At 43.0% G+C, this 12,702-nt stretch overlaps 1 protein-coding gene across 2 annotated transcripts in view; it reads right to left on the reverse strand.

Moving 5' to 3' along the window:
* MIER1 (MIER1 transcriptional regulator) overlaps positions 1-10,385 on the reverse strand; it is a 61,233-nt gene extending 50,848 nt beyond the window's left edge. The window contains exon 1 of one of the 2 annotated variants that reach the window (XM_044440991.1): positions 10,172-10,385. In XM_044440991.1, coding sequence (XP_044296926.1) covers positions 10,172-10,180 — 9 coding nt within the window. In that variant the 5' untranslated portion in view covers positions 10,181-10,385. The remainder of the gene's footprint in view (positions 1-10,171) is intronic. The other variant, XM_044440994.1, reaches the window with a different exon arrangement.
* Between the last annotated feature and the right edge of the window lie 2,317 nt (positions 10,386-12,702).

The raw sequence follows: 12,702 nt of genomic DNA on the forward strand, positions 1-12,702 counted from the left end.
CACTGTATAGATTAGTTTTAGACCTCTACTAACTCCTCTCTTTTATTGTAGAAAGCAAATCCTGTATCTGATTCAATTTATAAGAATACAGGCAGATGTGTGTATATTGTAAAAATGTATATTTCCAGTACACAATATATGGTCTTTTTCTTTTCAGTGTTGTTCCTTTCTGCTTCTTTAGCTTATATAAAATTACCCATTATTTATTTAAGCCATGGTTAACACATGGTTTGTTGCCCTATCCAGTGTTTGTCTGACAGACAACTGAACAAACCATGGATTTTATCAAACCCCTGGTTATTTTTCTCAACTGTGGCATAGAGGTTACACTGTTAGACTCAGTACATGAGGGCCCTGGGTTCTAGTCCCCACTTGGCCATGAAGCTCAGTGGGTGATGTGGGGTTAGTCACTCATTCTACCTCACAGGTTAGAGTTGAGCTATGAGGATAAAAGAGTGGTGGAAACTATGTGAGCTCTCTTGGGCACCTTGCGAGAGGAAAGCAGGACAGGGCAGTATAACCACAAATAACTCAGTAGGAGAATCAATAGTTTGTTGGGTTGTGAACTCAGGGTTGCTTAAGCCATGGGTTGTTGTTATTCATGAATCCAGTTACAAGTTGTTTGGGTTCACTCGGTTCAAACAATGACCATTTCTGCATCATTTATATGCCGCTATCATGATCCCCATCACTGCCTTGCCATGGCAAAGGGGCTTCCGTAGCACAATGAAGCTATTAGTTATGCTGTGCATGGGCACCCAAGATGGACAGGTCATGGCAGACAGCTCTGACAAAAGGTGACTCACTGGAGAAGGAAATGGCAACCCACTCCAGTATCCTTGCCATGAAAACCCCATGGACAGTACCAAAAGGCTAAAAAATATGATGCCAGAAGATGAGTCCCTCAGGTTGGAAGGTGTACAATGTACTAATAAGGAAGATCAGAGGGCTAGTACTAGTAGCAGCAGAAAGAATGAAGCAACAGGGTCAAAGCCAAAAGGACACTCAGTTGTGGACGTATCTGGTGGTGAAAGGAAAATCCGATGTTGCAACGAACAATACTGCATAGGAACCTGGAATGTATGATCTATGAATCAAGGTAAGCTGGATGTGGTCAAACATGAGATGACAAGCCTGAACTTCGACATCTTGGGAATCAGTGAACTAAAATGGACAGGAATGGTTACTTTAATTGAGATGACCATTGTATATACTACAGTGTGCAAGAATCATTCAGAAGAAATGGGGTAGCCATTATAGTCAATAAAAGAATAGGAAAAGCAGTCCAAAATGACACAAGGGGCTCAGTTCAAATCCAAGGTAAACCATTCAACATCACAGTAGTCCAAGTCTATGCCCCAACCACTGATGCTGAAGAGGATAAAGTTGACCGGTTCTATGAAGGCCTACAACACCTTCTAGAAAGAACAATGAAAAATAATGTACTTATCATCATAGGGGATAGGAATGCTAAAGTAGGACGTCAAAAAAAAAAAAAAAAAAAAAACCCCGGAATAACAGGCAAGTTTGCCGTTGGAGTATAAAATGAAGCAGGGCAAAAGCTAGCAGAGTTTTGTCAAGAGAACATGCTGGTCATGGCAAACACTCTTTTCCACCAACCCAAGAGATGACTACACATGGACATCACCAGATGGTCATCTCAGAAATCAGATTGTGTGCTCTGCAGCGAAAGATGGAGAAGCTCCATCCAGTCAGTAAAATCAAGACCTGGTGCTGACTGTGGCTCAGATCATGAGCTTCTTGTTGCAAAATGTAGACTTAAGTTGAAGAAAGTAGGCAAAACCACTAGACCACTCAGGTATGACCTTAATCATTTTCCTTATGAATATACAGTGGAGGTGACAAATAGATTTAAGGAATTAGACAGAGTGCTTGAAGAACTATGGATGGACGTTCACAACATTGAACAGGAAGTAGCAACTAAAAACCACCCCAAAGAAAAAGAAATGCAAGAAAGTAAAATGGCTGTCCGAGGAGCCTTTACAAATAGCTGAGTAAAGAAGGAAAGTAAAGGCAAGGGAGAAAGGGAAAGATACACTCAAATGAATTCCAGAGAATAGCTAGAATAGATAGGAAGGCCTTCTTAAATGAACAGTACAAAGAAACAGAATGGGAGACTAGAGATCTCTTCAAGAAAATTGGAGATATGAAGGGAACGTTTCATGCAAAGATGGGCATGATAATGGACAAAAATGGCAGGGACCTAATAGAGGTAGAAGAGATTAAAAATAGGAAGCAAGAGTACACAGAAGAACTATACAAGAAAGATCTCAATGTCTCTGATAACCACAATGGAGTGGCTGCTGACCTCAAGCCAGACCTCCTGGAGTGTGAAATCAAACGGGCCTTAGGAAGTCTCAGCAACCACAAAACTAGTGGAGGAGACAGTATTCCAACTGAGCTATTCAAAACCCTAAAAAACAATGTTAAGTGCTACACTCAATATGCCAACAAATTTGGAAAACTCAACAGTGGCCACAGGACTGGAAAAGATCAGTTTACATTCCAATCCCAAAGAAGGGCAATGCCAAATAATGATCAAACTTCCATACCACTGCGCTCATTTCACACGCTAGCAAAGTCATGCTCAAAATCCTACAAGCTAGGCTTCAACAGTACATGGACCGAGAACTACAAGAACTATGGGCAGGGTTTTGAAGAGGCAGAGGAACTAGAGATCAATTGCCAACAAATTGCTGAATCATGGAGAAAGCTAGGGAGTTCCAGAAAAATATCTACTTTTTTTTCATTGACTACGCTAAGGGCTTTGATTGTGTAGATCACACCAAATTGTGGCAAGTTCTTAAAGAGATGGGAGTACTAGACCATCTTTTTGGTCTCTTGAGAAACCTGTATGTGAGTCAAGTAGCAACAGTGAGAACTGGACATGGAACTACCGATTGGTTCAAAATTGGGAAAGGAGTACAGCATGGTTGTATACTGTCCCCCTGCCAATTTAACTTATATGCAGAGTAAATCATTGAAAAGGCCAGGCTAGATGAATTACACACTGGAATTAAGATTGCCAGAAGTATCAACAACCTCAGATATGCAGACAATACCAGTCTAATGGCAGAAAGTGAAGAGGAACTAAAAAGTCTCTTGATGCAGGTGAAAGAGGACAGTGCAAAAGTTGGCATGAAACCCAACATTAAGAAAACTAATTTCATGGCATCCACTACTATCCCTTCATACCGAATAGATGGGGAAGATATGGAGGTAGTGACAGATTTTATTTTCTGGGGCTCCTAGGTCACCGCAGACCCTGGCTGCAGCCAAGAAATTAAAAGACACTTGCTCCTTGGGAGGAAACCTATGCCAAATCTCGAAAGCACATTATAAAGCAGAGACATCACCCTGCCAACAAAAGTGCGTATAGTCAAGGCTATGGTTTTCCCAGTTGTAAAGTATGGCTGTGAAAGTTGGACCAGTAGGAAGGCTGAGCACTGAAGAACTGATGCATTTGAATTGTGGTGCTGGAGAAAACTCCTGAGAGTCCCTTGGATGGGAAAGAAATCAAATCAGTCAATCTTAAGGGAAATCAACACTGACTGTCCTTTAGAAAGATAGATACTGAAGCTGAAGCTCATGTACTTTGGCCACCTAATGACAGGAAGGACTCATTGGAAAAGATCCTGATGCTGGGAATGATTGAAGGCAAAAGGAGAAGGGAATGGCAGAGGTTGAGGTGGCTGGATGGGGTCACTGGTGAGATGGGTGTGGGGTTAGGTAGACTCTAGGGGATGGTGGAGGACAGGAGAACATGGAGAAATGTTGTCCACGGGGTTGCAAAGAGTTGGGCACAACTTTGTAACTGAACAACAAATCATGGTAAACTCTTACCAAGTCATACCTTAAAAATACCAATAATACATTTTCAAAAGTAAAGCCTTTTGAAGTAGTCTTTTAATAAAGTTTGAATGCATTTATTCTTTTAATGTGAAACAAGACTATTAAGAGCTTGTTTTTTATAGAAGTCACTAGCCTTTGCCTTTTTTGCAGCTGTATCACATTGTTGGCCCATATTTTGCTTGTGATCTACAATAAACCCAAAAGCCTTCTTGTTTGCATTACTGCTGAGCCAAGTATTCCCCATTTTGTACCAATGCATTTGGTTTCTTGTTCCCAAGTGGAGAATCTGGCATTTGTCCCTACTGAATTTCATTCTGTTGCTCTCTGCCTGGCATTCTAACCAATCAAGGTCACCCTGAATCTTATCTCTGTCATCCAGGGAACTTGCTACTCCACCCAGCTTTGTGTTGTCTGCAAATTCATTTATTTTTCCATGTACTTCCTCATCTCAAACATAAGCATGTTGAAGAGTTCAATCCTAGGATTGAATCCTGCAGCACAGTACTTGCCACTTCTTGCCAGCTTGAGAAAGTGCCATTGATGAGCACTCTTTGAGTCCAATTTTGCATCCAATTGTAGATCCACCTCATGGTTGCAATATCTTGCCCACTTTTTGATCATTTGGTAATTCAAACATCATGGAGCAGTCTGTCAAAGGCTTTACTAAAATCTAGATTCTGTCCACAGCGCTATCACAGTCCATTTGGGAGGTTATCCAGTCAAAATATGAAATCAGATTAGTGTGACAGGATTTGCTCTTGAGAAATCCATGTTGGTTCTGGTAATCACTGCATTGTCTTCAAGGTGTTTGCAGACTGTTTGTTTTAGAATCTGCTCCAGAATTTTTCCAGAGATTGATGTCAGAGTAACTGGTCTATAGTTCCCAGGTTCATCTTTTTTCCCCTTTTTGAAGAAAGGGACAACTCCTGTCTTCCATGAATACTCAAAGATGAAAGATAATATTTCTGAGAGTTCTTCCCCTAGCTCTTTTATGACTCTGGGTTGAAGTTCATTGGACCCTGGAGATTTGAACTCATTTAGCCCAATTAGAAGATCCTCAACCATTTGCCTGTCAATCTTGGGACTGCTATCCTGCTCCTTCAGCTTGTTCTTCCTATTTTCAGGATGGTCATAGTTCTTCTTTTGGGGAAAGGTTGAGCCAAAGTAGGAATTGAGCACTTCTACCTTTTCTTTCTTTGTCATCTGTTATCATTGCTCCATCCACGTTGAGTCTGTTTTTTGCTTTGGATGTATTTGAAGAAGGCTTTTTTGTTGCCTTTTGCTCCCCTTGCTAGCCTCAGTTTGTTCATCACTTTAGCCTTCCTGACATTATCTCTGCAGTTCCTTGCTACTCATTTTCTTCAATTGTAGCATGATCTTCTTCCACCCTCATACAAGTCCCTTTTTGTTTCTGGATTATCTCTTAGCTTTTTGTGAAGCCACATGGGCTTCCTCTGTAGCCTACTACTCCTTTTCCTTATTTGAATCGACTGTAGTTGTGCTTTAAGCATTTCTTTTATGATATCCTACCGTTCTTGTGCTCCTTTTCCCTTAGAGTGGCTTGCCATGGGACTTTGTTTATCATCCTGAATGTGTTAAAGTTGACTTTTTTGACATCCAGGATACATGTTTCACTACAGTTAGTTTTAGCTTCCTTTATTACTGAAAATTCAAGTAAGGCATGATTGCATTCTCCCAGAGTTCTCGTAACAGTCACTTGGTCCACTATGACTTCCTGTTGGTTAGTGTAACGTCAAGGACAGCCATTCCTTCCTCCACTTTCTATAGGAGAACATTATTAGCAACACATGTTAAGATTTTTTTGGAGGGGCCATGTTTGGCAGAATTTGTCTCCCAACAGATATTGGGGAAATTGAAGTCCCCCATAATGATGACATCATGCCTCTTTAAATACTTGCAATTTGCTTTTTCAAAGCTCCATTCATACCCTTTCCTTGAGTGGGTGGTTCTAGCCATGAATGTTTCTAACCACAATACTTATCTTGCAGAATAGAATGTTACTTTCCAAAGTACACTAGGAGTTTATGCTGTAATCCTAAACATACACATTAGAGTGTAAGTCCCATTGAACTAAACAGGACTTCTAAATAAATATGCATAGAATTACAATGCAGAAGTTTACTTGCATTGCAGATTACTGGCCTTTGTGAATTCCTTTAATGGTCATAATGTTATCATGCCTGTACAAGTGCTGCAGACAAGGTGTACAAAGAGTGACTTAAGGCATCTTACATGATCAATGCACCAGGTACTTCAGCCAAAAGGTTCAATTTCAAATGTAAAAGGTTTCCATTATGTCTGTTCAGTTTTATACTGTATCAAAACATATTTTTGAATTTGTGCATTTTTACTGGGAACAGCAACATCAATTAAAGAATTCACAAAATATAGGCAGGTGCTACTAATTCACAAAATTCACGAAATATGAGATGACTTTGTACATTACTCTGCAACTGTGATGCCTCATATACTAAATCAACATATAAAGCCAATAATATGAAAATAGTATACTGCTAATACCAAAATGTTGTGATTTCAAGCATCTCTAACGATTTTTAAACTTCTCATTCACACCAAATTGGACATTTTTCTCATTGAATCTAGGACCTACTTGCTAATTTTCCAAATGACTATTGATATTTGCAAGATATCATAATATCTATATGTATTCTTATTTGGTCTTATAAATATTTACAATATGACATATTCACAATTAACATGTGAATGTATCGTATTGTCCACAAAAAAATAAAAATAAAAACTACAACAACAACTACCACCCCCACTTTTTTTATTATTTCTACACTAAAATGGGTGTTTTCACTTAAGGAATGTATAAATTTCTTTGACAAGAAGACATCTCCATGCCAAGTGATATGTTTCATAAGAGAAGATGTATGTTGAAATCTGATACTTTCCCTCAGCCAAAACTGGGAAAAGTTCTTTCTACAAAAAACAGCCACTACCAGAACTAGCAGCAGTTGGTCTTTAAAGTGGAAATTCCTAGCTTTCAAAAGCAAGTTGTTTTTTAAAAGCTGAATTACAAATCATAGTCCACCGTTCTCCATACTTCTTCATGACTTTTTAAAAATTGGCCCACTCAGCCAAACTTTGCTGTCTCCCATCTTACCCTGGTACAAGAGACAGAAACCTTCCTTCTTGCAATCAATTGCATGCCTCTGCTTAAGAGGGAGGTGAATTATCTGACTCGGACATTGTGATGCAGATGACTTGGATGAGGGCATCTATACACCAAGCACAGCCAGTTAGCTGATCTGTTCAATAGTAAACAGTACAGGTGCCTGAACAATCCCCTAGATCTATCTTAGAGCTGGAGACAACCATCACTGAACAGTAAGCAAGCATGCAAACAAGAAATTCCCCTGAAATCTCCACCCAGGTTGCCTGAACCAGAAGAGATATAAGCCATTGAGAAAGTAAGTGTGGAAGCTTTCATGTCCCAGCACAAGTGCCAGGAGCAAGTCTCCCTGGAAGTAAGAGAGCTTGCAGCAGGCCCAGGAAAGATTGGCCAAAGTTTATCCAGTGCAGGCACACATGTGTGGATGCCTAGCCAAAGTGCATTGGGGAGACATCCTGCTAAAGGCACCAGGAACACCAGAAGTGATGAAGTAGGTCTCCTAGGAACCGGGTAGGCAATTTAGCATAAGGCTCTGCTGCTGGACTGTATTTTCTTGTTTTGATCTTTGCCACTGATTTGTTGCTTTGAACTCCTTATTTCTCCTACATTGAAACTGATGTGCTCCTTGAACTGTTCTGTTGGTATGGGCTCAGAATCAGACCAAACCTTTTCCCTTTCTGTCCCTTTCCCCGAATCCTTAGTAAACCTTTTACCCTGTTTCTACCAAAACCCAGATAGTGTGCTTTCCAAGTAAAAGGGGGTGATTCACAAGAGGTATGCCTAGTTTTTGCATTATGATATGCTGTAGTAACACCTATGTTGCATGCAATGTGCTAACTACAACCTGAAATCTAGCTGGCTCCCTTAAAGGATACAAGTGGGCAGCAAAGAAGCCCAACACAAACAATCCTGTGGCATTCTAGTCATCCCAAAGGGGTCATGAATGCCTGGGAACTTGAGGAGATTGGGTTTATTCTACTCTCAAATGGTGGCAGCCAGTAGCAGTGGGCCCTGTTGCACCAGAGTACAGACTCTCAGATGTGTTTGCCCAAGCTCTGAAATGCATTTCCAAATCAAGTTTGTGTGGCTTGTTTTAATACCTTTTAGGGGCTGGCAAAGGGATGTACTTACTTGCACAGATTGCTCTTCAAATCTGTTACTCTTAGGTGGCATTCAGACATCACACTAAGGCACCCTGCAAATAAGCTGCAAAGTGTGGATTGTTGACAGAACAACCCAAGGTGGACCTGTCAGATGATCAAGCTAACTGGAGCTTGCTCTCCCCTTCCTTTCCCCTCCATCTTCCTGACAGTATCCTCCAACGTCCTTCACAGCGGAGCCCTTCTTATCTCCTCTGCCCTGCTATAATCACTACCCCTTTTCATTCACCACTTAGAGGGCAGGTTGGGGCTTTTTCAAGGGCTCACAAAAGCAGAGTTAATTGTGTGTTTATTAAAATATTTTTGACTTAGTAAATTGTACAATTGTGCCCATAGGTTTTTTATATTTATTATTTCTGTTGAACTTTTGCAAGTACACTCCTGTGCATTTGCAAATTTCACTATGTAAAATTTTGCTGGCCAATCTGCTTGCCTGTTTCAGCTAACAGAGGAGTAGGTAACAGATAGACAAGGAAATAATGTATACAGACTAATTTCTTCATAGCCGCCAGAGACCTATTGACTCCAGTCAACTGAAAAGCATCAATAAAGGGTAGAAAGTGGCAAGCATCTCTGAGTCTCCAGCTACTCCAGAAAGAAGAGCTATTAACTACCCTCACCCTTTCAAATAACTTATTGCTACAGTTACTATAGTTTACTGCGAGTTCTTTAAAAAGCACAGAAATACAAAAAGATGTGATTGGGAAGTAAATAGAGGGGACATTTGCATACATTTAAGTGCTGGGAAGTTAAATGGAAGGTGATTTGGACACTTGCAGGAACAGAGCATGATCACTTGAAGATGAGTGTTACTGAAAACGACAAAAGCCTGTTTCAGACAGTTTTCTAGGAAGCAATGCAATATGTCAGGTGGAGCAAGTGTGCACCTGTTTTCTCTACAGGTGGAGGCCAACAGGACACTTATTGATGTGATTCTTCCCTCTTAGAAAAGTCAACAGATGGATGAATCCACATGGAACACTCATATCCCTTTCATCACTGGACAGATAAAGAGCTGGCATAAGTTACAAGTCTGCTCTCAAGACTTTATTCCCATACTAAAGAATTTCTAATTTCTGTGCTCAAACAGTGTTTAAATTTCAGTACCACATATATTGTATCTTCCATTTTGAACCAAACATGTGCTAAAACAATTTCTTAATTTTGATGGGAACCAGCATGATTTAATTACTGTAACTGTTCATTATGGCCGAGGAAAATCCAGATTCAAACCACTGTTCAATCACTTGTGCAAACCACCTTACCCTAAACATTGTGTTTAAAATTTTTAGCTTCTACAATTAAAAAATATGTATATAGCAATATTATGAAATTATAATACATTATAATTCAGTGTTGCCTAAGAATAGGCTGTACAAGACAAGACGCTCACATACCTTACAGAAGGAGCAAACATTCGGAGCAAGAATCCCTTTCCCTTCCAAAATATATGACTGAAATCTTTTACCAAAATGCATCTTCACTGACAAAACCGAAGAAAAGCTTTCTTAATTAGCCCCATTATCTTCTCCTCCCACACAGACCTCCCAGGAAATAAAAGAACAAGTTGAGTGAATCCTGACTGTCCCAAACAGGAAGAGATCGTATTTCCCTCCCACCTCTCAATGATAAATAGCCCCCTCCTTCCATCCCCAACAAGGGAGAGCCATTGCTTCCTTCTCGTTCCCCTCACTTCCAGGTCGTCCCTCCACCCACCCCCTCAAGTTCCAGGAAGGCCGATGCGTCCTCACGGACGATGGGTGACGTTTGGGCAGCAAGTTTCGCACGCAACGCGCCACCCAGGCCCGTCTTAGGACCTTCGTCCCACCGACTGTAACTAACTTGTGGGAAGCAGAAGCACAGAGGTAGGCAGCACCCGCGCAACAAGTTCCCGGCCGGGCCCGGACTCCTCTCCTCCGGCCTCCTCCTCCTCCTCCTCCCTCCATCCCCCTCGTCGCCGCCCGCAGCTTTCACTCACCTCCGCCATGTTCGCCGCGCAGCCGGGGCGGGCCGAGCCAGGAGAGGATAGTCACATCGCCACCGAAGCGGAGGAGGAGGAAATGGCACGCAAGGGCAACAGAAGCGGCGACACGGTTGCGGGTCACGGTCTCTGAGGCGGCAGTGGTGGAGGGAAGAAGGCGGAGGGAGCAGGCAGCCACCAGGGGGAGAGTCAGAAAAACGTCACCGCGCAAAGGAGGTGGGCGCGCCCGCAACACCGCCTCTCCGCCCCGCCCCGCCCCTTCCCTTGCCTCGCGCTTCTTTCTCTGCGAGCGGCTCGGCTAGTCACGAGACGAGGTTCCCTGGAAGGGGTCTCCCCCTGCTCCGCCCTCAGAACGGAATAAACCGAGCCTTTGGGCACTAGATAGAAGGGTGGGTTCGTGGTCGCTGGACACTTAAAAAAAAATTAGATGTAATGGAACTCCGGTCACGAGCCAATAGAAGATTCCGTCTCCCCAGAGCTGGCAGACAACCGAATTTACAGAGTGGACCCGCCGAAGTTGGCGATTTAAGAGTGCCTGGTGCGGGAGAAAGCTTTGCGCTGCCCTTGAATGATGTCTCTTCCGCCGACCCGCGCCCTGACTCGGTGGATGTTTTCCAACACACTTCTCTCCAGGGGTCAAAGAATCGGATCAAAACTGCCTCCTGCTCTATTTTACATAATAAACGTTATTCGAACGAGCTTGTGCACTGAATATATTTGATGCACGCACAAGGTCCGCACCTGTTGTCCGTTACTCCCTGAAGGGCGAGGGAATTTTATTACATATATACCCCCTTTTTTCCTCTTTCAAGGTTATTCTCCATTCTGGTGTAGCCTCACAACAATCCTGTGAGGTAGGCTGGGGTGAGCGAGCGACTGGCCCGAAGTCTTCCACCGAGCTCCAAGGCTGAGTGGGCACTAGAGCTGCATCGCCACATCCAGCGTCCAGCGCTCTGAACCGCGGCCTGGAGGCTAGGGACAAGATTAAATTCATTTTCCCCAATTCCAGGGCCAGATCCGTCCCCTGCATCCCCGGCTGCTTTTTACCTTATAAAAGCAAAACTGGAAAGGGTTTAATTGGGACCATGGCGCGTTAAAGCCTCCCCTTCCTGCCTGGACGCCACTGTCCCACTCCTTATGGTCTCCCGCCCCTGTTGCTATTGAAATTTAAGTGAATAGGCAGATACGTGAAGAACTTCACGTCTAGTCTAGTCCGGCTCTTAATGAGCAATACACATGTATGACGTGTGTGACAGAGAGAAAAAGAAATGCAGGAACAGGAAGTTATGCTATCTTGCATGCATTTTGTTTCTGAAGAGTAGCAGTCTACAATGTAATGAATTTCAACCTCCAAACAGTGAATTTCAAGTTTCCTGCAGGAAGGAAATGTCACAACAGCTTCTAAGAGCTTATTACCCTCTTAGGGTAATTAGTTCTGTAGGGATGGACTAAAATGGTCAAGTTTTTATCTAAAAGTAGTGATGGAGCTAATTGAATCTAATACTTATAGGCAGAACAGGGGCAGCTCCAGGGGATAGATGTTTTTTGGACTGGGAAGATGTTTTTTGGACTGGGAGAGAAAACCTGTCAGCGTCTTTACTACCTTTTAGGCTCTCACTACTGCTTATGTTTTCTGGCCAAACCAGTAAAACAACATTAAACAATACAGAATGGATTTGGGGGACAATTTCCCATCATGACCAAATCAGGAGATTTGTACAGAAGGTGACATACAGCACCACCTAGGACAATTTCTGAAAAATCTGTGTGTGATGCTGACTTGTCAGCCCCTAATGTCAGTGCAGAGGCAACACATCATCATCATCATCATCATCATCATCATCATCATCATTTCTATACAGCCTCTTTGGGAAGTTTACAGCAAAGTCTAAAAACAGTAAAAGACGGAGACGGAGGTCCTGTTGGTTGGCGGATTGGGCTTCGGAGAGGGTGGATTTGATCTGGTCCTGAATGGTGCAACACTCCCTCTTAGGGACAAGGTCCGCAGCTTAGGAGTACTCCTCGACCCGGAGCTTTCTTTGGAAGCTCAGGTGACAGCGGTGGCGAGGAGCGCCTTCCTTCAGCTTCGGCTGATTAATCAGCTGCGCCTCTACCTGGAGTACGACTGCCTGGCGACGGTGACACACGCGCTGGTGACTTCCCGCCTAGACTTCTGTAACGCGCTTTACGTGGGGCTTCCCCTGAAGACGGTCCGAACACTTCAATTGGTGCAAAATAGAGCTGCCAGGTTGCTGACGGGGACGGGGCGTTATGCTCACATGACTCCAGTCCTCCGTCAGCTTCACTGGCTTCCCATTGAAGCCCGGGCCCAATTCAAGGTGTTGGTTATGACCTATAAAGCCCTAAACGGCTTGGGTCCTGGCTACCTGACCGAGCGCTTACGTCCGTATATGCCCGACCGCCCCTTGAGATCTGCGGGAGAGTTCCTTCTCCGGGAACCCTCCATGAAAGAAATTAGGAGAGTAAGTACTCGGAGGAGGGCTTTCTCTGCGGTGGCGCCCAACCTA

This window comes from Varanus komodoensis, unplaced genomic scaffold (assembly GCF_004798865.1).
Source record: "Varanus komodoensis strain SLA01 unplaced genomic scaffold, ASM479886v1 scaffold1, whole genome shotgun sequence".
NCBI lineage: Eukaryota > Metazoa > Chordata > Lepidosauria > Squamata > Varanidae > Varanus > Varanus komodoensis.